The sequence below is a fragment of the Scaptodrosophila lebanonensis genome, unplaced genomic scaffold (genome assembly GCF_003285725.1).
Source record: "Scaptodrosophila lebanonensis strain 11010-0011.00,11010-0021.00 unplaced genomic scaffold, SlebRS2 tig00001412-arrow-pilon, whole genome shotgun sequence".
NCBI lineage: Eukaryota > Metazoa > Arthropoda > Insecta > Diptera > Drosophilidae > Scaptodrosophila > Scaptodrosophila lebanonensis.
The window spans coordinates 7,158,650-7,181,207 of NW_022060739.1; the positions used below are offsets into that span (position 1 = coordinate 7,158,650).

The 22,558-nt window shown below is 42.4% G+C and overlaps 5 protein-coding genes across 6 annotated transcripts in view; 3 read left to right on the forward strand and 2 right to left on the reverse strand.

Moving 5' to 3' along the window:
• The window catches only part of LOC115631280 (protein Wnt-10b), a 28,138-nt gene extending 23,945 nt beyond the window's left edge, over positions 1-4,193 (forward strand). Inside the window, exons 5-7 of the mRNA XM_030527994.1 lie at positions 105-487; positions 1,539-1,983; positions 4,006-4,193. Coding sequence (XP_030383854.1) covers positions 105-487; positions 1,539-1,983; positions 4,006-4,193 — 1,016 coding nt within the window. The remainder of the gene's footprint in view (positions 1-104; positions 488-1,538; positions 1,984-4,005) is intronic.
• A 747-nt stretch (positions 4,194-4,940) lies between these two features.
• LOC115630935 (neither inactivation nor afterpotential protein C) lies at positions 4,941-13,001 on the forward strand. 2 transcript variants are annotated; one of them, XM_030527502.1, is made up of 14 exons: positions 4,941-5,073; positions 6,843-7,191; positions 7,244-8,107; positions 8,170-9,107; positions 9,347-9,639; positions 9,695-9,966; positions 10,026-10,321; positions 10,389-10,538; positions 10,606-10,703; positions 10,782-10,829; positions 11,484-11,671; positions 11,730-12,145; positions 12,222-12,504; positions 12,561-12,929. In XM_030527502.1, the coding sequence occupies exons 2-14, from the start codon at positions 6,907-6,909 to the stop codon at positions 12,927-12,929; spliced, it is 4,500 nt and encodes a 1,499-aa protein (XP_030383362.1). In that variant the 5' UTR covers positions 4,941-5,073; positions 6,843-6,906. The 2 variants fall into 2 exon arrangements, with proteins under 2 accessions (XP_030383362.1, XP_030383363.1); XM_030527503.1 differs by lacking the exon at positions 4,941-5,073 and having other exon boundaries at positions 6,907-7,191; positions 12,561-13,001.
• Positions 12,984-17,438, reverse strand: LOC115630938 (MTOR-associated protein MEAK7). The gene is made up of 6 exons (XM_030527505.1): positions 17,038-17,438; positions 15,995-16,219; positions 14,974-15,289; positions 14,526-14,899; positions 14,267-14,464; positions 12,984-13,478 (listed from the first exon to the last, which is right to left on the reverse strand). The coding sequence occupies exons 1-6, from the start codon at positions 17,161-17,163 to the stop codon at positions 13,377-13,379; spliced, it is 1,341 nt and encodes a 446-aa protein (XP_030383365.1). The 5' UTR covers positions 17,164-17,438; the 3' UTR covers positions 12,984-13,376.
• Positions 15,710-20,940, forward strand: LOC115630936 (armadillo repeat-containing protein gudu). Its single transcript, XM_030527504.1, has 4 exons — positions 15,710-15,801; positions 18,499-19,178; positions 19,358-20,609; positions 20,680-20,940. Exons 2-4 carry the CDS (start codon positions 18,568-18,570, stop codon positions 20,818-20,820), a joined length of 2,004 nt encoding a protein of 667 aa, XP_030383364.1. The 5' UTR covers positions 15,710-15,801; positions 18,499-18,567; the 3' UTR covers positions 20,821-20,940.
• Positions 20,941-20,997: 57 nt separating this feature from the next.
• Positions 20,998-22,310, reverse strand: LOC115631281 (ras-related and estrogen-regulated growth inhibitor). The gene is made up of 5 exons (XM_030527995.1): positions 22,202-22,310; positions 21,989-22,125; positions 21,771-21,929; positions 21,545-21,697; positions 20,998-21,471 (listed from the first exon to the last, which is right to left on the reverse strand). Exons 1-5 carry the CDS (start codon positions 22,308-22,310, stop codon positions 21,043-21,045), a joined length of 987 nt encoding a protein of 328 aa, XP_030383855.1. The 3' UTR covers positions 20,998-21,042.
• Between the last annotated feature and the right edge of the window lie 248 nt (positions 22,311-22,558).

Below are 22,558 nucleotides of genomic sequence, written 5' to 3' on the forward strand. Positions count from 1 at the left end.
GGCACTGTGTGCCGGACGTAGTTCGATAGTTGGAATGTCCCAGGAGCAAATTTATTTCGTATTTGTATTTTGTATAAACTTTGTTTGTATCACACACATTGCAGGCTACCGTGAGAGCGCCTTTGCCTTCGCCATATCGGCGGCTGGCGTGGCCCACAGCGTAGCGCGCGCCTGCAGCCAAGGTCGTTTGATGTCCTGCGGCTGTGATCCGACCATCAATCGCAAGACGCTGAACAAGAATTTGCGCCAATCACTGGACAAGGAGAAGAAACAATTTCTGCAGTATCTGGAGACAAACCAAATACTGACGCCCGAGGAGGAGAAGAAGTACGAGCGCTCCAAAATAGCAAGTCGCTGGAAATGGGGCGGCTGTTCGCACAACATGGACTTTGGTGTCGAGTACTCGAAATTGTTTTTGGACTGTCGCGAAAAGGCCGGCGATATACAGTCGAAAATCAATTTGCATAACAATCATGCGGGACGTGTGGTAAGTGAGAAAGTGCGGGGAATAAGAACATACATATTTAAGACATCATTAAAATGTTTGCTAACTTTGAAGGGTGTAATTTAAAAATAAATAATTTTTTTGTGCAGTTTATGTTGCTGGATAGAGACAATGCTAGAACTAGAACAATATAGGTTAGGTAGCTATAGCTGAAGCATTATAGATTTACTCTTAAGCCAAAAAGTGATAATGTGAGGTCATTTAAAGCAATGGGCTTTTAGCTGTTAATCTACTTGGCGATCTCCAGGTTTGTTGTATCGGCGAGGTCGTCTAGAAAGGATTGCAGAAAGAGTCTGCTCTAAGCTGGACACTCAGAAAGGAGGTGCTCATGGCTGTCTGCAGTTTCTGCATTATCGTTAGATGGGATGCCTACGGGATAGTAGCCTAACTAGAACTAAAATAGCATACAACACTACAAAAAATGATGTTTTAACTAGTGTTAAAAAAGAAGAAACCAACCACAGATCAGCTAAGCCTTTAGAAACGATTTAATTTAAAGAGACATTATTACATGTTATCTGAGCTTCCTTTTGTACTTGGCTAACTAAGCTAATTATAGCTTAGCTTTAGTTAAATAGTTGTATCAGATATATTAGTATTCCTTTCTTACTTGGCTTTAGTTAGCTGAGCTTTAGTTAAGTAGTTGTATCAGATATATTAGTATTAGTATTACTTTCCTACTGGTCTATACAGGGTGCGCCATCTTTTATGTCGGTATGTAAACATTGAATATTTTTGAAAATAAACAACCGATTTTCAAGTATGAGATATTTTTATTTAATCTGTACAATTTCTTCAGACTAATTTTTGAAAACTGGTCTAGTCAAGTCAATCGGTTCACTAATGACAAAGTTATTCAATATTTACATACCGACTTAAAAGATGGCGCACCCTGTACTTACATTAGCTTTAGTTAAGTAGTTGTATCAGAAATATTAGTATTGGCCAGTTAGCCATTTTGCCAGCATTTAAATCAATAATATAATCGAATCAACAAATTGAACCTAGCGCGTAATTTTTCCTTGACTTTCAGGCCGTCTCGAACAATATGGAGTTCCGCTGCAAGTGCCACGGCATGTCGGGCAGCTGTCAGCTGAAGACCTGTTGGAAATCGGCGCCCGACTTTCACACCGTCGGCAAGGTGTTGAAGCATCAGTTCCGCAAGGCTATACTGGTGGATCAATCGAATCTGGGCAATGGGGAGCCAGTTGTGGTGCTGAAGCGGGCGCGCAATAAGAAATCGAATGGAGGCAGTGGCGGCTCCAATTCCGATGATGTGGACATCATCGATATGGGTGGCGGTGTGGGCGCATTGGCTGGCGATGCCATGCGCGATTTGGATTTGGAACGAACGCGCAATCGAAAGCCCAGTTCGGATAAAAATGCGGCGCGTCTGGCGCGCAAATTGGAGACATCGCTCTTCTACTACCAGCGCTCGCCAAATTTTTGTGAGCGCGATCTGGTCGCCGATATACAGGGTAAGTAGTACGAGTGGTAGAACATTATAGTATATTGCCAAGTTGTTGGCTAATTAAAAATGATTTATTGACACTTGCTGGCCATAATTTTGATTTGCAATTTGCGTCTGAATGTATAAATCACGAATGCAAATTAATAACAACAATTTATTGTAAGATACCCAACAACTGCGCTCCAAACATGCCACATAACTCACAAAGCAACAACAACAGCAACAACATGAAGCCTCCAGTCAGCAACAGCTGCGCATGCGCTCGACACGGGCACGTCTCGTCTAACTGCCAATTGCAATTTTCGTTGGCCATTTTGCTGCTACCACTCGCATTTGCTTTTGTTTTTATTGCCACTGCTGCCGTGGCTGTTGTTGTTGCTGTTGTTGACACATTTGCTAGCTGCTCAGCCAGTTTAAAGTGTTAATTACGAGGCAAATTTATAATTAATCGTTAGTGACTACCGCGACTCATGTCACGCCCCGAGCAGCCCACAAAACTGACGCTTGATTCATGCTCCATGTCTAGACAAATGGCGGCAATTAAGTGCGGCAATTACCGTCTAACAATTATGATACTTTGCTGAAAGTTTAATTTAATTGTTTATTTATGGCTTTTTAATAGCCTCAACATGTACACCTCGAGAACTGAAATGGACAATGCAAATTGTTTTATAAATAGTAGCTCGAACAAGGCAACCATTTAAATTAGCAATTAAAGCTAGACGATCTTCTTCTTTATCATCCATGCTACGAATGGAACTAAACAAAACATTAATTTAAAATTAGTTATTGTTGCTAAACTTATTTCATCTCATCAAATGGCTAAAGGCTTAAAGGATTTACATGACACACACGACATTCTTGAAAATTTAGATTTTCAAATGGGTTTAAGGTTTAAGAATTTCCCAGCTACTCCAGAGCATTTTAATAGAGTTAGGAATGCTCAAAATTAATTCAGCCGTTCTACTGAGTTGAGACACTATTCAAAAATTCTTTGAAACCGCACGAAACTTTATGAGACTTCTTGCGATCAGACAAAGATATATTGAGATTATAAAGTATATAGATTCAAAAATTCAAAACAACAATAAAGGAAAGCATTGTAGGAAAACTCAAAGTATTATTCTAAGAGACCAAAGATATTTCAGTTCACACAATTCATATTGCCTCAACAATTGCCCAATCATCTATTTTATTTATACTCGAATGTGTAGCTTAAGACAAATTAAAATTAAACTAAAATCGTTAATAAACTATTTTTAGTTTAAATTGTAAACAGTTCAGCATTAAAATATATGCATATTATAAAGTAACATAACTAAAAACAATTAATTTATTTTATTGATCCAATACAAAAACCAATTAAAACCGAAATTTATTACAAATTAATATTTTCTGGTAATAAAACAATTGAAAATTAACATGCAGCTGAAGAGCATGTTCTTATATTAAAATAATAATACATATCAACTAAAATAAAGTATAGAGATTTGCTGAAATCGTTATTACCATTTAATTTAGTTTAGTGCGCAGAATTTTAATTAATAATACAATTAATAATTAATACAACGACGGCTTTGAAATTGCAGATAAACATTTTTGTGAACCCTGCAAGCGCATTGGGATGTTCTTGGCATTGGAAAGTTGGGCAGAATTGTATAGTTTGGCTTATGGTTAGGATTTTCAGATAAAGTTAAGTAGTACAAAAATGTATAGGCTGTGAGATCTAGGTGTTTATACAGACAGACGGATAGAGAGACAGACAGCGCTAAATCGATTCTTTCAAGGCCTTCTACTGCTTGTTACACTTTGCATAAATATGAAAGTTCAAAAGCACGTTGTGGCTTACAAACACTAGCCAATACAATTTGGCCAAAGGAGTAATAATAATATTAATATTATATAATAGATAATTAACATTATAGTTAATAACAATATTCTTCAAAATATGTAATAGAAGCATTATGAAATGAATGTATTATTTTCAAGCATCGACAAATAATAATAACTATTAACATTTGTTTTCCAGGAACTGTCGGTCGAAAGTGCAATCGCAATACCACCACCAGCGATGGCTGCTCCTCCCTCTGCTGTGGGCGTGGCCATAGCCAAGTGAAGGAGCGTCGAGCCGAACGTTGTCGTTGTAAATTTCGATGGTGCTGCAGTGTGGAGTGCGAGGAATGCCACGTCGAGGAATGGATTAATGTTTGCAACTGAATGCAGACTCAGCAAAAGACTTCTGCCCCTCAGAACACAACATCGGCAGCAGGCACAGCAATATTTAAAAAAAACTGCAATAATATGAAAATTTAATAAAGAAAATGACGCGAATTTGTTTTAACTAATACGAACTAGGCTAGTTGTGGCAGGCAAGGAACAGATTAATGAGAATTTTCTGCAATAGCCGAATAAGTTAATCAGTTTTATATAAGTATTGCAATTAATTATATATAGTATTATAGTATTATTCCAGTATTCCTCTAAAGGTCTCGGAGCATGTCTACCCTATTAATTCATTTGTACATTTTGTGTTTAGTATTAGATTTATAACAACTATGCTATTTGGAAATTAACATTTGAATACTTGCATATATATTTTGTAAATACAAAGCATAATACGATATGTAACTAGTCTGTCAATCAGCTGACTTTCACTCTTAGACCCCCCCCCCCCCCCTACCTCCACCCAGCCCCACCCACTTAGTCTAACATATTTAATTGCGTCTCTTTATTTGTTTACTTGCCGCTTCTGTTGCTCATTGCACGTGAATGTCGCGCTGCCCGCTGAGCTGTTAATTCAATTAGATTGCGATTGTGTCTAAATAGGCGCCAAGGTGCACAGAACGAGCCACACTCGCAGCTCTCAGTCTCGGCCTGTCCCAGTGTCCAAGAAGTGACTCGTCGTCGAATAATGCCTTGGCGCGTTTGCAGGGCTTCCCGTGTTCAGTAAAAAGCCACTGAGCGCATTTGATAAACTTTCAGTTGGCTTTCTGCAGCGCTACGTGCTGCATGTGGTGCGATCGGTTCGGACAATTTTGGAAAACCCATCAAAACATTTGAACAAAAGGTCCCCAACCAAATTACTGGAGAGCAAAAGGTCTGTCACAAAAGGACAATATTTTGGTGGTGTGTGCTAAATGTTGGTGCCTCGTGCTTCTAAATCGTGTCAAGTTGTGAGTGTCATAGGTCAGTGTCCACAAATTTCAATTGACATGGCTAAGCACTAAGCGAAATGTTGGTAGCATTCAAAGAAACACTTCGAAAGGAAATGCTGTGTCAGATAAGTCTTTGGGGAACTGTTGGCAACATCTTTCCAAACTATTCCACCCTTCTGAAATGATTCTTTAGTCTAAGGCGATGAACTAAATTCCCAAATTTTTGCAGCAGAAGAATACTGTATTTCATTAAAGAATGCTCAAGGGAAATTTTACAAATTGTCTGCTCGTCTTAAATATTTAAACTGTAGGTACGTACATCATATTTTTAATTTACTCAGACAAAGATTTGTGGTACAGTAACTATGGTCGAAACAGGACCGAAACTATTACTAAAACAAGTAGCTATACTAAAACCGAATTTAATATATTTCTTATTTATTTCTTGTATGTAAGATAGGTCGCTACGTATTCGAATATATTAGAACATTACTTCATTTCTCTCATTACAAAATCTAGGATCAGATATACTGATATGATTATGATTGCCTTCAACAAATTATGGCTTGATGGCAATGATTTCTTTAGCCATTAGAAAGTCGAGGCGATATGTAGTTAAAGGTATTAAGACACTACCCCTAGAATCAGCAATTATTTAAGTTCTAAGCAGAGCGAAAATGATTGTTTAAGGAATAAAGCAATTTTCGCATTTTAAAGCTAATTTTCTTCAAATTTCATTTTTTTTAAATCAATTTTTAACTTGACTATTAAATATTTTACTTTACAAACACGACTAATTTATGTTCATTTTATTGTAAGCAAAGTTTTTAATTTAAACGATATCTAAATCGGCGAAGAATTATGTTGCAGAATAAACATTTTAAAAGGTATTATAAATATATTTAAAATAAAACTTTATAAACATCAAGCATTTTTATAAAATTCCATAGGATAGGTATTGCCATAAATCACAATTTTTTCTAAGGTTCCAACACTAATCCATATAAGTAGATCAGTACTAATTAAAATATAAATGTATACACCCACAAGACTGGTCCGTATAGGTCAGGGTAAGAAACAACGCTCCATTAATGAATTGCAGGCATAGCAAGAAACAGCCAAGAATAACAAAAGAAAAACTTATTTTCAAAAAGACACATCATACTTATATAGCGTCGAAATAATTCGATAAATAACTATAAATCGTTCTCTCTTGATGAGCTGACAATGAACGGTCAGAAAATATTTATAGTCCTTACAACTTCTTCTTTCCAAACATTTAAATAATTGCTTTTAGATCTGACAAAATGCAATATCTTACATGCCTTAACTTAAGGTCCTGCTTCTCTGAGCCACTCAATTTCTTTTTCCATTAGTGCACTAGATTTGATTGTTTTCGAATTTTCGAGACTTATATAACCGCAGTGGCACCTAGTGTTACCGCAAATACCAATTGGCGGTGTCACAAATTCCAATTCCACTTGACTTGCCCCGAGAGCGCGACCAACCCTGTCCCTGTACTGGCCCATATACAAGTATTCTTAGCACTTGCAGAGCTTCCAATATTCGCGCTGCCTTACGCAACTAGACACTAATGCAATTTGCAGCAGCATCAACTAAGCTCAGCCAACCACGAACAACGCCACTTGCTAGTCTTAGCCCCCTCTTGCCACCCTCTTACCTTTTACATAACTGGCGCATTCAACTGCAGAACATTTTCGAACCAACGAAGACTACTCGTAGAAGGAACGGCCAAGTTAAGCACGTAAGTCAACATGTATCTACCCTACTCGCAATTGCCGGATCCGACGGAAAAGTTCGAGATCTATGAGGAGATAGCGCAGGGTGTGAACGCCAAGGTGTTTCGGGCCAAGGAGTTGGAGAATGATCGCATAGTGGCGCTGAAGATACAGCACTACGATGAGGAGCATCAGGTGTCCATTGAAGAGGAGTATCGCACGCTGCGCGACTACTGTGCGCATCCGAATCTACCGGAATTCTATGGCGTCTACAAGCTGAGCAAGCCTAATGGGCCCGATGAGATCTGGTTCGTCATGGAGGTAGGTATTGAGCACAAATTACAGTTTCAGGACTAACAACTGTTGCTTACAGTATTGCGCTGGCGGCACAGCCGTGGATATGGTCAATAAGTTGTTGAAATTGGATCGCAGGATGCGTGAGGAGCACATCGCCTATATAATACGCGAGACTTGCCGTGCAGCCATCGAGCTGAACCGCAATCATGTCCTGCATCGTGACATACGCGGCGACAACATTCTGCTTACGAAGAACGGACGTGTGAAGCTCTGCGACTTCGGTCTGTCCAGGCAAGTGGACTCGACGCTGGGCAAGCGTGGCACTTGCATTGGCTCGCCCTGCTGGATGGCTCCCGAGGTGGTCACGGCCATGGAGGCACGCGAGCCGGACATAACCGTGCGTGCCGACGTTTGGGCCTTGGGCATCACAACCATTGAGTTGGCCGATGGCAAGCCACCATTTGCCGACATGCATCCCACTCGCGCCATGTTCCAAATCGTGCGCAATCCCCCACCCACTCTAACGCGTCCCACGAACTGGTCCCAGCAGATAAACGACTTCATTGCGGAGTGTCTGGAGAAGAATGCCGAAAATCGTCCAATGATGGTGGAAATGGTCGAGCATCCATTCCTTACCGAACTCATTGAGAACGAGGATGAGATGAAATCAGACCTATCCGAAATGCTCGAGCTATCTCGCGATGTTAAATCCCTGTACAAGGAGCCAGAGGTGTTTGTGGATCGTGGCTATATTAAGCGCTTCGAGGAGAAACCGGAACGCATGTACCCAGAGGACTTGGCTGCTCTGGAGAATCCTGTGGACGAGACCATTTTGGACTCGTTAAGGAATCGCATGGCCTTGGGCGGTTCGTATAGTTTCATTGGAGATATTTTGCTCTCACTCAACTCGAATGACCTCAGCGAGGAGTATACCGAAGAAGTAAGTACTTGTAGCTACATACGAGTATATAGGGTATTAATTTATCTTTTCTCCGGACACAGTTCCATGCCAAGTATAAGTTTAAGTCGCGTTCGGAGAATCAGCCACATATATTCACGGTGGCTGACATCGCCTACCAGGACATGCTGCATCATCACGCGCCCCAGCACATTGTCTTCTCGGGCGAAAGCTACTCGGGCAAGTCGACTAACGTCCGCCTGATGATCAAGCATCTGTGCTACTTGGGTGCGGGCAATCGTGGAGCCACCAGTCGTGTTGAGAGCTCCATTAGGGCTATACTTATGATGGTGAACGCGGGCACCCCCGTGAATAACGACTCCACGCGCTGTGTATTGCAGTACTATCTGACGTTTGGCAAAACGGGCAAGATGAGTGGCGCTGTTTTCAATATGTACATGCTCGAGAAACTGCGTGTGGCCACCACGGATGGCAGCCAGCACAATTTCCACATATTCTACTATTTCTACGACTACATGAATCACGAGAATTTGCTTAAGGAATATAATCTGAAGTCGGATCGTAGCTATCGCTATCTACGCATCCCGCCAGATGTACCGCCCACAAAGCTCAAGTACCGTCGCGACGATCCCGATGGCAACGTGGAACGTTTCCGAGAATTCGAGGGTATTTTGCGCGATCTGGACTTCAATCACAAGCAGTTGGAGACGGTCCGTAAAGTTCTAGCAGCCATCTTAAACATTGGCAACATACGCTTCCGGTCATTGGGAAAATATGCTGAAGTGGAGAATACGGATATTGTTTCGCGCATTGCGGAGCTCTTGCGGGTCGATGAGAAAAAGTTTATGTGGTCCTTGACCAACTTTATTATGGTTAAGGGGGGCATTGCAGAGCGTCGCCAGTACACATCGGAAGAAGCACGTGATGCACGCGATGCCGTAGCTTCCACTCTCTTCTCACGCCTAGTTGACTTCATCATCAATAGGATCAATATGAACATGTCCTTCCCACGCGCCGTTTTGTAAGTCACATTCCAATAACACTTTTCCCAAAAACCTTTTTAGGAATCCTTTATTCCACTCATTCATTACTGTTCATGCCTTTGAAGATTTCTTTTAGATTCCTCTTCTAAGACCATCAACGACCCTCTACCCCTTTTGTAAGTTACACTCCAACCTTTCCTTACCATTCCTCTCTAAGCAAAGTAGACTTTGCGATCTTGTAGCTTTCTAATCTTTAATCTATCAATGTTCCTTCTAGTGGGGATACTAATACCATTGTCATCCATGACATGTATGGGTTCGAATGCTTCCATCACAATGGTCTGGAGCAGTTGATGATCAACACCCTGAACGAGCAAATGCAATATCATTATAATCAGCGCATTTTCATAAGCGAAATGTTGGAAATGGAGGCCGAGGACATTGATAGCATCAATTTGAATTTCTATGATAACAAGACAGCTCTGGACAATCTATTGACTAAGCCAGATGGGCTATTTTACATAATTGACGATGCTTCGCGTTCGTGCCAGGATCAGGACTTGATCATGGGTGTGTATTGAGCATTTGAAGCACATGCCAGATCTCTCAACTCTCTCACTGTTAGATCGCGTTGCTGAAAAGCACAGCCAGTTCGTGAAAAAGCACACTGCCACCGAGTTATCCGTGGCTCACTACACGGGTCGGATCATTTACGACACACGCGCCTTCACAGACATCAATCGTGACTTCGTGCCACCGGAAATGATCGAGACCTTCCGTTCCTCTCTGGACGAGAGCATTATGTTAATGTTTACCAACCAGTTGACAAAGGCTGGCAATCTCACCATGCCATTTGAAGCTGTGCAGCATAAGGATGAAACTGAACGCAAGTCATATGTGAGTCCAAGGCCTTAGATTTCCATTTCTATATCTTCCTATAATCCAAACTCTTAAAGGCACTTAATACACTAAGCGCCGGTTGCATTTCACAAGTAAACAATCTACGTACCCTGGCTGCCAATTTCCGCTTCACCTGCTTGACGCTCCTCAAAACGCTCAGCCAGAACATCCAGGATAACAATCTGGGCGTCCACTTCGTTCGCTGTATACGGGCCGATCTGGAGTACAAGCCACGCGCCTTCCACGCCGATGTGGTGCAGCAGCAAATGAAAGCCCTCGGCGTCCTGGATACGGTGATTGCACGACAGCGCGGCTATTCTACGCGTCTGCCCTTCGAAGAGTTTCTGAAGCGGTGGGTAACTCAGTTTCAGAAAGTTCTACGGACTCTCTAACTAATTTCCTTCTATTTACTTGCTCAGCTACCAATTCCTAGCCTTCGACTTTGACGAAACCGTGGAAATGACGAAGGACAATTGTCGTTTGCTCTTCTTACGCCTCAAAATGGAGGGTTGGGCTTTGGGCAAGACCAAAGTATTTCTACGTTACTATAACGATGAGTTCTTAGCAAGGTAAGATAAGCTGCCTGCCAAATCCCCCCCGCCCTTCACTGATCCACAAAATTGTCTGTGTTTTAAGATTGTACGAGCTGCAGGTGAAAAAAGTCATAAAAGTGCAGTCCATGATGCGTGCTTTGCTCGCACGCAAGCGGGTTAAGGGCGGCAAAGTCTTCAAGCGTAAGTCGCCACCACTTAGATCGCACTATCCATCGAACATCCCAGTCTGATCTCAAAATCTTTCATATTTTCATTCAGTGGGCAAAAAGGCCGGACATGATGAGGCTGCGGCGAAAATCCAAAAAGGTAAAAAATCCCAAGTAGATAAACTTAAAGAGTACGATGAGGAGCAAATCGATATAAGCGAGACGGCATCTGAGGTTGAGGAAATGTTTCTGGAGGCGCGCAAAGACGAGGCACTAGCTGCTGTGCGCATATCGAAAATCGAGCAGGCATCGGTCGACGATGAGAACTAAAGAACTAAAGCACTACCTACTATTCTATATTAACATACTATGCCTATATACGTATAAAGAAGCTACTACCAATAAAATATCAAAGTAACCAAGACCTACGTTTACACATACTCGTATAGTGAGCTTCCCAGGGTGTAGCCCATTGGTCTCGTCCAACCACAAGAACAACTTAAGCAGCTTAGCGTCATGCAGTAGCAGTACAGCAGTACAGTCCGAGCCCCCCTCTTGCGAAACGGGCCTACACGGTTGAAACTATTCGCAATCGGCTTATAGCACGCCACGTACATGAGAAGGGGAGGGAACCCTTGACAGAGATGAATTATAAGTGCTGCATAGAAAATAAATGAAAATTTAATTAAATTAAGGAGACATCGTTTTTATGTGTTCGGTACAATGCCCCGACCGCGATTCGTCCGCACACAGGCAGTCGGTTAGAGCAGTACAGAGACTAACACACTCCCTTTCTGTTCCTCTTGCCTTACAGCTTTCCGTGGCTTTCGCGATAAGGTGCGCATGCCGCCCCTAGTCAACGAAAAGACCGGACAGCTGAACGAGAACACGAGGGACTTTATACGACCATTCGCGAAGAAGTGGCGCGCAAAGTCGTTGTTTCAAGTGCTGCTGCACTACCGAGCGGCCCGCTTCCAAGACTTTGTCAACTTGTCGCAACAGGTAAGTCCCATGCCAGTTCTAAAGCCACCTCTACCATCTACTACTCTTCCAATTTCAGGTCCACATCTACAACCAACGCATGGTGGCCGGCCTGAACAAATGCACACGCGCGGTGCCATTTGAACGCATCAACATGCGGGAAGTGAACTCATCCCAGCTCGGACCACTTCCTGTGCCGATGAAGAAGATGCCATTCCGCTTGGACCAGATTCCATTCTATGATACGCAATATATGGTAGATCCAGCCAATTCCATATCGCGACAAACATTTCCCAATCACTTGCTCTTGTCACAAACCGAGGACGATGAACCCTGGGACAGTCCATTGCAACGCAACCCATCCATGACATCGTGCTTGATGACATACAATGCCTATAAAAAGGAGCAGGCCTGCCAGACTAACTGGGACCGCATGGGGGAGAGCGACAACATCTATAACCAGGGCTTCTTCCGTGATCCGCAGCAGCTGAAAAGGTGAGAAATGCTGCTCAGGCTGATCAGGATCTATAAGTAGAGTCGATAGGGACTAACCCATTTGATCCATCCACAGAAATCAGATGCAAATGAACATGAACGCCTACAATAACGCCTACAACAGCTACAACAATTACACCAGCAGCCCTTGGTCGCATCGTCCCGGTTCGCGTCGCAATTCACTCAAGGGGTATGCCGCACCGCCGCCTCCACCACCCATGCCGTCTTCCAACGCCTATCGCAATAATCCCAGTCAGCAGCGCAACTATCAGCAGCCAAATTATCAACAGCGCTCCTCTTATCCGCCTTCGGATCCGGTGCGTGAGCTGCAGAACATGGCGCGACGCAATGAGGACGATGTAAGCAGGCTGCATTCAACTTACCCAAAACATTATCTGACTCTCCTTCCTTCCAGAGCTCTGAGGACCCACCGTTTAACTTTAAGGCCATGCTGCGCAAGACGAACTATCAACGTGGCGCCGAGAGCAGCACTTATGACTTCCACAACCGCAATGATTCGGACACCGAACAGCACACATTTCAGGCGCCCAAGCTACGTTCCACGGGCCGGCGATATGACGATCAGGGTGGCTCCTCCAACGCTGGCAATTATGGCGTAGCTCGCAATTTCGGCCAACGTGCGCCGGCGCTACGACAGGCGCCCGCATCGGTGGGGCGCAGCTTTGAAGATAACAATGCCCGTTCCTTTGAGGAGGCTGGCTCCTATGTAGAGGAGGAAATTGCGCCTGGCGTTACGCTTTCCGGTTATGCCGTAGACATTTAAATCAATTAAAACATATTGTAATTGTTGGCATTAGTTTAAAGATAAGCAATAAAATTGTAGTTCAGCAAACAATTGCGACTTTGCGATTTATTGGCGCACGAAAAAGTTGCGAGTTAACATTAAATTAATATTACTATATATTTATACGCCTCACTGTAGTCCTAAACGCAACAAGAATACTCTCAGTATTACATAAACTATACCAATACATATATGTGGGTGTGTATAAACATTATAATCTAAGTAAGTTTTATATAGGAATGGAGTTTTTCACATAACAAATACTTTGTTGTTCCACGCATCGAGAACATTGCTTTTGATAAATTGGGGGAAGAGTTAATTTGAATTAGGTTTTAAATTCTAGCTGCCCATGAATATCAGGCGTAAGTTTATAAGTTCTTGAATATGATAAAACTGCTTTAAGCGTTCATTGAGTGTAAGACAATATCAATCATCCATGCCTGGTTCACGCAGTCCTTCCGAGTGCATTTTTTTGCCAGCTATTTCGAGCATCGCTCGCTCCTCCACATTGTCCAACACAGAGCGTTTCTGCACAGATAGAAGGAAAAGAAATTTGTAATATTAGTGAAATGTTTAAGCAAATTTGGAAGGCTTGCAAACTTAAAGACTTAATATATTTAAAGCATTGAAGACTAGTGTAACTTATCGAGCTAAAATAGTCATGGTTTCAAAATATTTTTTATTAAAAAGCCCATAATGAAAGAGCAACCCTAAGAAAGAATACTTTATTTTACACAAAACTTTATAATTAATTTGTATTTTGTTTTTTAAGTTCTGTTTTCATCGATATTATAAAGTTGTTCTGCAATGTTACCTTCAAGAATGTTGAAAATGCCAAAAACGAAATATATTTTGTAACCAAAAATTTAAAATTTTATCGAAATGTTTTTAGTTATGTCACACTATTTTAATCCAATTTTCTTCAGACTAGGAAACATCTCTTTTTATATTATATAATTTTATAATTCTTAAACCATTACTTTTCTATTGAATATATTTTTAATATAATCTCTACATTTTTCTTTATTTTGGGTGTACAGTAGCATGCAGTTTTTCAAAACGAATTAAAACCGTTACAATTCCTGATTTGTATTGTAGAAAAGAAGAAGTATGCTTCTTCGAATCTTATATATATATACTAAAACTATTAAGTATGGATATCTACTAAGTTTTTAGAAGCCACTACTGATAAAGTTATATTAGATTTACGCAAACTGCTTTTCAAAGACTCAAACAAGAACTATCCAATTTTTTATGATATGTTTATAAACCATGAAATAATCTCATTTCCGCTTACAACATTAATTATTACTCACCTGGCCATCGCCATCTTGGTCTTCAGTCTTCACCGGCAAATCACCGGCGGCCCAAACCTCCAAGTTACGTATTTTGAATTGCTTTCGTTTACTTAGCTGCACGTAGTCGCGATATGTGGTACAGCTCTCAACACTTTGGCCGTCGCCGAACATGCAATCGATCCATAGGCCCCAGAATTCAAACTGACCGCCCATACCCTACGCAATAATAAAAAGTAATATTAGTGCACTTGAATGAATAATTATTTGTTGTACATACCAGGCCATTCGGCATTGTTTGCTGATTTAAATTCAGATACTGATAATGGTCGTTGTAGCCCGTGGCATTGAAACAACGCATTGCCGGACTTAGCGTATACAAAACGGAGCTATCATCGCCACCAAATTGAGGCTTTAATGCCCACGACTCCGGAGCATAGCCGCCAAATATGTACTGATCCTCATCCTCGATAAAGAAGAGCGTTGGTCCCTTATCCATGATCTTGCCCAACATAGTCGAGAAACTTTCACCATTGATTTTCGATGAGAAGAGGAAACGCCACTTGTGCCGCAGCTCACGTGGCAGCTGGGCATTAACGAAAAGCACGTGCGGCAATTCGATGATCGGCCTGTAATGACTGCTTACCGGGGCATCTGCGGGAGCACAATAAAATCATAATTAAATTAGCAAACACAGCTGTGAGTCGTCTCGCGTCGTCTGCACTCACCACACAACTGCGGTAGTATGGGAATTTCCATTTCCTTAAAATGTGTGCGTTTGCTGCCACCATGACGTGCATACAACTGCACGAATACTTCCCGCCATATTTGCAAAAATTGTGGTGTCAAATGGAGCCAACGTTCCAGTGTCTCACCACGCATGGTGTGCTCCAGATCTTTGCCCAGATTACGCAGCAAGCCCTTCGCAAGCGTGCATGCCGAACGCTCTGTGCTAATAAAGCCCAAATCCTGCCAGTCCTTAATGTTTGAGCCCTTTGATGTGGACTCCAGGTGTACATAGCTCTTGATAACTGAATAGATGTACTGAAAATTGAGAACATTTTAATGAGTTTCAGATAACAATAGCTGCAATCAAAGTTGATAAAGTGACATTTATTTGTCATTATGAAGAATCCGCTATAGAAAACCAACACCAACTGCTTATCTCAAATTTGCTCAGACATTGTATGAGCTGAGTATCAGGGCGAAAAACGTCATGTTATTTATTATCTGTGTTTGTTTGAGAATTTTGATAAGCTGGTATTGTTTTTGACAGACATTTTAGGTAAAGTGTGGAAGATTTTATAAATCTCCAATGTGGAAGATTTAGTGGGTTTCATAGATTTGGCAAGAAGAGTCTTAACAGAACACATATGATTTATATAATGAAAGTCGAAGCAAAGACTTAAGGAAACTTAATGAAAGAACTCTAAAAATGCAATGCTTTCTATCGATAGATTTATTTTAAAGTACTTAAGGTTTTTGGACATAACTATCTAATAGAACGGCGCCAATAACTTACTGATAAAACTTAGTATTAGGCCGACAGTTCGATGGTAAGTATATAGTTTAATAAACTCTTTCAATTCGCTTCTTTAAAATTCTTGAATATTAAATTTGTCATAGTCAACATTCCACTCAGAAGATGTAACAAGTGTTCAAGATATTGATTTAATTTGAATAATAACGAAGCGGTTTCCCTGAAGAGCTTCCAATATACTTAGTATAAGGTTATTATGCATATCTCACCTGTTCCAATTGTTTAGTATTAAAGTTATCCGGTCCGACACGCTCTATTGATGACAACAGCATATGCATCTTCATATCAATCGTGCCGCGCTCCATAATATAATAGGGCTCAGCAAATTTTCTCACTTGTATGTTGACGCAAGGATGTCCCGGCTTTGGGGCCATAAACAAAAACTGTGCCGTGCTCTCTGCCAGCGAGCGTTCTATTGTTTGAGACCATGCTTCCTGTTTCCAATTATAAACAAAATGTTTGTGCGCATTAATAAAGGCCACAGCACATGAACATGAACATGAGATGCGAGCCCATTCGTTTTATTTTTAAACTCAGCCTGACTGACAGGCAGAATTTGATTAGTCAGCCCGGCCCGAAAACCCCCCCAAAAGAAAAATGTGCTGCGACGGCACATTCCCATTCCCACTCTCATTTACAAAGTCGATTGTTTACTTTAATTCAATTCTAGTGTGTGGATTGTCTCTAATCCAAATTGAAATTAATTGGACGCAAACGCGAACGCGCACGAACTAAATCACAGCAACGTCATGTTCATTAGTAAGTGACTAAATTAACCAAACAAATAGGAAAGAGCCGCGAAAGCGCACGGCAAACAAAAGTTAGGCGAGTTGATAAAACAGCAGGCCTCATAAACGCAAACGCGTGAGTTATCAATTATCAGTATAAGCCAAATAGATATACCTTGTCCTATAGTTGTTGGCAATATAAAAAACATATAATGTATTTGTACTTTATATACATATATATGTACATATACAAGTAGTATACATATGTATGTAGATATGAAGAAATGCTCGGACGTGCATTAATCATGCGTGGCACGTTGTGCTGTTTGCGGCCAAGTCAAGTGACTTTTATGATAGCGGCCAATTGGCCTTGACCTTGTGACCGTAGCATGCAGGCAAACGCATTGATTTTCAATACCCTTTACCCCAAGCACTTGCTTATGAACATACACACATGTACATACATACATACATACATATACATATGTAGATGCCATTGCAGCTGTGGCCGTCCTTCAACTTACCACCAAACGTTCTGCATTCAGCTTTTCCAATGCACCGCCAGATGCATTTTTGTAGGCAGCCTCCAACATTCGCAGCTCCTCAGCCGTATACAAGTCCGACTCCCTTTTACCGTTCGAGTTTCCCATTTTAAATGACTGACCGCCGAATTTTTCGTTGCCTTCGAGTTTGAATGTTCAGCGGCTTAATGACGACGCGACTCTCGCAAGAAAATTGAAAACGAAAACACAACACACGCACACTAATGCACAAACACACACGTGAGCAGTCGCTGTTCGACTGACTGCCGCCGCCGCTTTATTGCAGCAGCCGTCGCCTGGGCGGCATATAACTGCACTTGCAGCTGACTGGTACTCAGTACTTGGATTATATTTATTTCCTGCTGTGATCGCTGATTTCCACTATCTTTTCCCTTTCGGTTGTAACGCAATTCGCTGTTGTTTTTGATGTATGTAGTGGTGGAAGCTGTAGCACATCGATATGCCGCCAATGTTGTTATCGATAGCTCGCGACATGCGATGTTTTTGTGCGATTACTGCGTAAATGCTATCACCTCTAAGTAACGGAAACGTTTTAAATCAAAACAAACTGCTTTTCAAATTGGAAAACAAACATGTTTAAAGATAAGAGATTGTTTCTTACTATAAACTTTAATTCACTACCTTTTTTATATTTTATGTTGGCAGCTGCGTCTTCTTTCGATTGAAAAGCATTACATACTTACATTGAATCGCCACTTACTTTGTCTACAAGTCGAACACTGTCTAATTTCAACTATCACACTGGATAATGGAGTGAAGAAATATCTTTTGAGCTGTTCAGATCTGTTTAGAAAAGTGTTTACGAAAATGTTTTAAACAGTGCAGTAATCGCTGTCTGTAAATAAGTTTCAATCATACATATTTTTTTAGCTGCATAACATTATCAAATGCTGATTTAAGCAAAAAAAGTTTTGGTAACAATATTAATCGTTTCTTTTTCATTTATATTTCCTTTTCACAAAAATAAAAAATATATATTTAAATTATAAAAAATGGTTTAGAGAGCATATGAATTAAAAAAATGCATTAAATTTCATTCAAAATATATATAAAAGCCATTAATTATATGAGAGGCACATATCTAATGGTTTTAAATTGATTTTAAATTGAATTCAACCAGCCTCCTTTACATAGTAAAATAAAATAATATTTCTGTATAACATTTTTTATATTATTATAAAAATTATTATAGTAGTCGTTTGAAAGCTAATTGACCTTCTAGCTCTATTCTTTCAAGGAGCTTGATAAGCTCAACCGATTGTTTACCTTTTTTAAAGATGTTGTTATGGAACCGACCTGCACAATACTCTTATTTTTTTTTGTACACTCGTTGCCCAGCAACAGTTGTTATTTATCGATTAATGACTTCAAATTCAAATTCCTATACATTGGAAACACAAAATAAATTCCTACACACAAAAGCTCAACGCGCTAGAACCATTCAAAAAAAGGACATAAAAAAAGAGATAAATATAGTACAGGGACTGAAAGATGATTAGCAGCGCTACATCTAAGACTCAAGTCGGCAAAAAACGCGAGCAATGTGGCTCCTGTCCCAATCGCTTCTATCGAGACAAACGCCAAGTGGTTGCTGAAGACTCGGATACCACAGAGGTTGAGTCCTCCACTGATGAAGAAGATCGCTGGAAAGAGGTGGCACGAGCCGCCGAAATACCAGCCGACTATTACAACATACAGAAGCTGGTGAAGTACATCAAGGCGGGCAATCAGACGGCCACAATAGTATCGCTGTGCTGCTTGAAGGACTATGATTTGCGCACGCAAATCAATCAGTTTGCCATACAGGACATTGGCGGCCTCGATGTGCTGGTGAACATCTTGGAGTGCAACGATACCAAGTGCTGTCTGGGCGCACTCAGCGTGCTCGCCGAGATCTCACTGAACATTGACATACGCAAGACGATTGTTGATCTCGATGGCGTACCCTTGATAGTGGATGTCCTCAACTCTTCCATGAAGGACCTGAAGACCATGGCGGCCGAGACGCTGTCCAATGTTAGCAAAGTGCGCTTAGCTAGAAAATATGTGCGTACCTGTGGAGGTATACCCAAGTTGGTGGATCTTTTGGATATTAAGTTAAAGTAAGTGGGGGAGAGTTGGCAGAAAGGCTTCTAATTACCTCTAAAAGTTTGGCAACTTTCCAAGAACTGATTGACTAAGAATCTTGCGGACTCTTTCGACTCCTCAGAGCCCGCATATCCTCCTTAGGATTGGAAATATTCCAACCCATTATACCTGTTCACTTTGCTTCTCTCTCCAGCATTTTACAAACTCCACGGGAACTACTTGCTAGCGAGGAAAGAGAATCATTGGATATGGCACGCGCTGGCGCCCGTGCTCTATGGACCTTGGCCGATTCGAAGCACAACATGGAGCAGATGCGGAAGAGTGGCATTGTGCCGCTCATGGCACGTCTCCTCAAGTCCGTGCACATCGATGTGGTCATTCCGATAATGGGCACGGTGCAGAAATGCGCATCGGAGCCTAAGTTCCAGCTAGCCATTACTACGGAGGGCATGATAGCCGACATTGTGCTGCACCTAGCATCAGAGAACACGGACCTGAAGACGCAGGGCAGCACGGCCATATACAAGTGTGCCTTCGACAATACCACACGCGATTTGGTGCGTGAAGCGAACGGCTTGGAGCCGCTGGTCACCATCATCAAGGATAAGGCGTCACGCGATAATAAACCGCTGCTGCGTGGGGCTACTGGTGCCATCTGGATGTGTGCCATGTCGGATTTGAATGTCAAGCAGTTCGATTCCCTTCGTACAGTCAATCATTTGGTGGCCCTGCTCAATGATGAGTGCGATGAGGTGCTAACCAACGTAACGGGCGCACTCTCCGAATGCGTACGCTTCCAGAACAATCGTGAGGCACTGCGTCAGGCCAATGGATTGCCATCTATGGTCTCATTGCTCAACTCCTCGCACGCACCACTGCTCGAGAACTTGGCCAAGGCGATCAAAGAGTGTGCTGAAGATCCGGAAAGCATGCGCGTCTTAGAGGATTTGGATGCAGTGCGCCTAGTCTGGTCTCTGCTCAAGAACAACAATACTCGCGTGCAGGCCTACGCTGCCTATGCCATTTGTCCGTGCGTGAAGAATGCCCGCGAATCGGCGGAGCTGGTACGCAGTCTAGTGGGTGCCATGGAACTTGTGGTGGGCCTCCTCAAGTCTAAGGATATGATGGTTCTATCCTCGGTGTGTGCAGCCATTGCCACTATAGCCATCGATCAAACCAATCTAGCAATTCTCACCGATCTGCGTGTCATCTATAAACTGGCTGATTTGGTTAACACCACCGACGACCTGCTCCGGCAGAATTTGGCCGCTGCTGTGGCTGCCTGTGCCACCTTTGGTAACAATACCGAAGAGCTGGGTCGCCTCCGCACTGTTACCCCCATTGTCACTTACATGACCAGCGATGATCCAATGGTGCATCGCAGCACGGCTATGGCACTGGAGAAGTTATCTATGGATCCACAAAATTGTATCACCATGCACCAGGTAAGACTTCTAAGGTAGAATCTGGGTATGCCATTTCATGCTTTATACCCATCTCTCTCTCCACCCACAGAGCGGCGTTGTGCCCTTCCTTCTCGAGTGCGTCGGCTCCACCAACAAGGACCTGCAGTTGGCTGCTGCTGGTTGTCTGCGGAACATACGCGAACTGGCGCTGCGTGCTGAGGAGTACATGCTTAAGATTGACGAGGACTAGACGCCAGTTGCTGGGTCGGTCGGCCTTTCATCATCCCCCCATCATTAAGAAAGTTTGGTGTTTCTTGTTCAAATTGTTGCACGTGCAAATAAACGTAATCGGATTGTTTGAAAACATCTAGCTATACATTTATATTTATATATGGCGCTACATAAATTGCACTAACTAACCCCTGGACTGGCCCAACCCATCTATCCAACTATCCCATCACCCCCCGATGCTTCAATAGCTGGCATTGCTGCCCCGTGTTGAGATGCTCATGCGTCGCTCAACCCGATTTGTGTGCGGCAATAGACAACCTGGCGGCGGGTAACGCCATCTTCTTGGACGTGACAATAAAGTGCCATCTGTGGAGGCACGATTTCGAAAGGGCGCTTCAATGTCGCTGCGCGAACTGCTCAGACTGCTGCTTGCTATTTCATCTGTGGACTCGGTGTGATCGCTGTTCTCCTCTACACAGGTGCCACCGATCACTAGGAACGAACGCCGTCCGATTCCCAGCGAACCAGAGTCGTAGAAGGAACAGGAGCCCGAGTCTGGTGTCAGTACCCCATCTGTGGCATGCGCCACATCGCTGGTGGAACGTTTAAGTTTGGGAAATTTGGTGAAGACGCGCCAAAACCGAAAGACATCACGAAAGACGGACTGCACCTGAAAAGGCCATATAGAGAGCGTGTTAATTTTGATCGTATATTATATGTGAGGTTCCAATTACTGTACCCACCTGATCGACGCTCTCACGCACTGAGATCTCATGGAAGCAGGCGCAGGAAAGCTCTCGAAACCTGCGCTGCCCCTCCTCTAAGCTAACCATGCGATCGCCGGGCTGATCTGTCTTGTTGCCCACCAATATGACGGGTATGTCCAATGTGCAGTCCTGTGAAAAAAACTTGATAGAATAGGACTTTCGTACTATGTAGCTAGTTAGATAACAGTCCATAGATACTCACCTTGCTTGTGGAGCCCAACTTGCGCCGTCGTTTGTTATAGTTGATCAGAAACTTCAGCCGACTGCACTCATCGAAGGAGCACTTATCCGTTATGGAATACATAAGTATGAAGGCATCTGCCCAACGTATGTTAGCCTCCAAGCTAACGCCATCCAGCTCCTAAACAGACAAATAGTGTGCTGAGTAGTTTCAAGATAACATATTATATCCAGACTTACGTGAAGCTGTCCATTGGCGTCCAAAATGTCAAATTGAACCTGCTCCTTGTCCAGTGTGGTGTGGCAGGTGTAGATCTTCTCCAGATTCGGATCGTACTCGCCGATAAAGCGACGTGTTATGAAACGCACAACCATGGCTAAGGAATCAGAATGGTTCATTCATTGAGAGGCTGCTTAAGTCAGTTTGAAGGCATGCCGGCTTATATGCTTTACCCGTTTTTCCCACGCCGCTCTGACCCAGCACCATCACCTTAAGGGCCTTCTGTTTGCTGGTGTGCAGACCCAGTTTAACCAGCGACGACTTGGGCGATGTGGCATTCATGGCGGCCCGCTGTTGAGTGAATAAAAGGTTCAAGTTGCTAAATTCGTCAATTCGTCTCGCCCGAATAACTAAGTAACTTTATGAAAAGGAAAACTCTGTTTTGCATATCCTTAACCCAAAGTAACCTTTGCTGTTGCAGCTAAACCATAACCCGTGTCAAAACCGAAATAATAACGATCCCACTTTAGATGCGCCTGTTTACAACAATAGCTGCCAACTCGACTCCTTCTGCTTAGCGCAGCAATATT

Coding starts and splice junctions, on each gene's coding strand:
- LOC115630935 (XM_030527502.1), top strand. CDS start 6,907: ATGTATCTACCCTACTCGCAATTGCCGGATCCGACGGAAAAGTTCGAG. Junction 9,108..9,346: donor TCCTTCCCACGCGCCGTTTT/GTAAGTCACATT, acceptor TGTTCCTTCTAG/TGGGGATACTAATACCATTG. Junction 10,322..10,388: donor TTCGAAGAGTTTCTGAAGCG/GTGGGTAACTCA, acceptor TTACTTGCTCAG/CTACCAATTCCTAGCCTTCG.
- LOC115630938 (XM_030527505.1), bottom strand. CDS start 17,163: ATGGGAAACTCGAACGGTAAAAGGGAGTCGGACTTGTATACGGCTGAG. Junction 14,900..14,973: donor CATACTACCGCAGTTGTGTG/GTGAGTGCAGAC, acceptor GTGCTCCCGCAG/ATGCCCCGGTAAGCAGTCAT. Junction 13,479..14,266: donor ACCAAGATGGCGATGGCCAG/GTGAGTAATAAT, acceptor CTATCTGTGCAG/AAACGCTCTGTGTTGGACAA.
- LOC115630936 (XM_030527504.1), top strand. CDS start 18,568: ATGATTAGCAGCGCTACATCTAAGACTCAAGTCGGCAAAAAACGCGAG. Junction 19,179..19,357: donor CTTTTGGATATTAAGTTAAA/GTAAGTGGGGGA, acceptor TTCTCTCTCCAG/CATTTTACAAACTCCACGGG. Junction 20,610..20,679: donor ATTGTATCACCATGCACCAG/GTAAGACTTCTA, acceptor CTCCACCCACAG/AGCGGCGTTGTGCCCTTCCT.
- LOC115631281 (XM_030527995.1), bottom strand. CDS start 22,310: ATGAATGCCACATCGCCCAAGTCGTCGCTGGTTAAACTGGGTCTGCAC. Junction 21,930..21,988: donor ACGCCAATGGACAGCTTCAC/GTAAGTCTGGAT, acceptor TTGTCTGTTTAG/GAGCTGGATGGCGTTAGCTT. Junction 21,698..21,770: donor AGTTGGGCTCCACAAGCAAG/GTGAGTATCTAT, acceptor TTTTTTTCACAG/GACTGCACATTGGACATACC.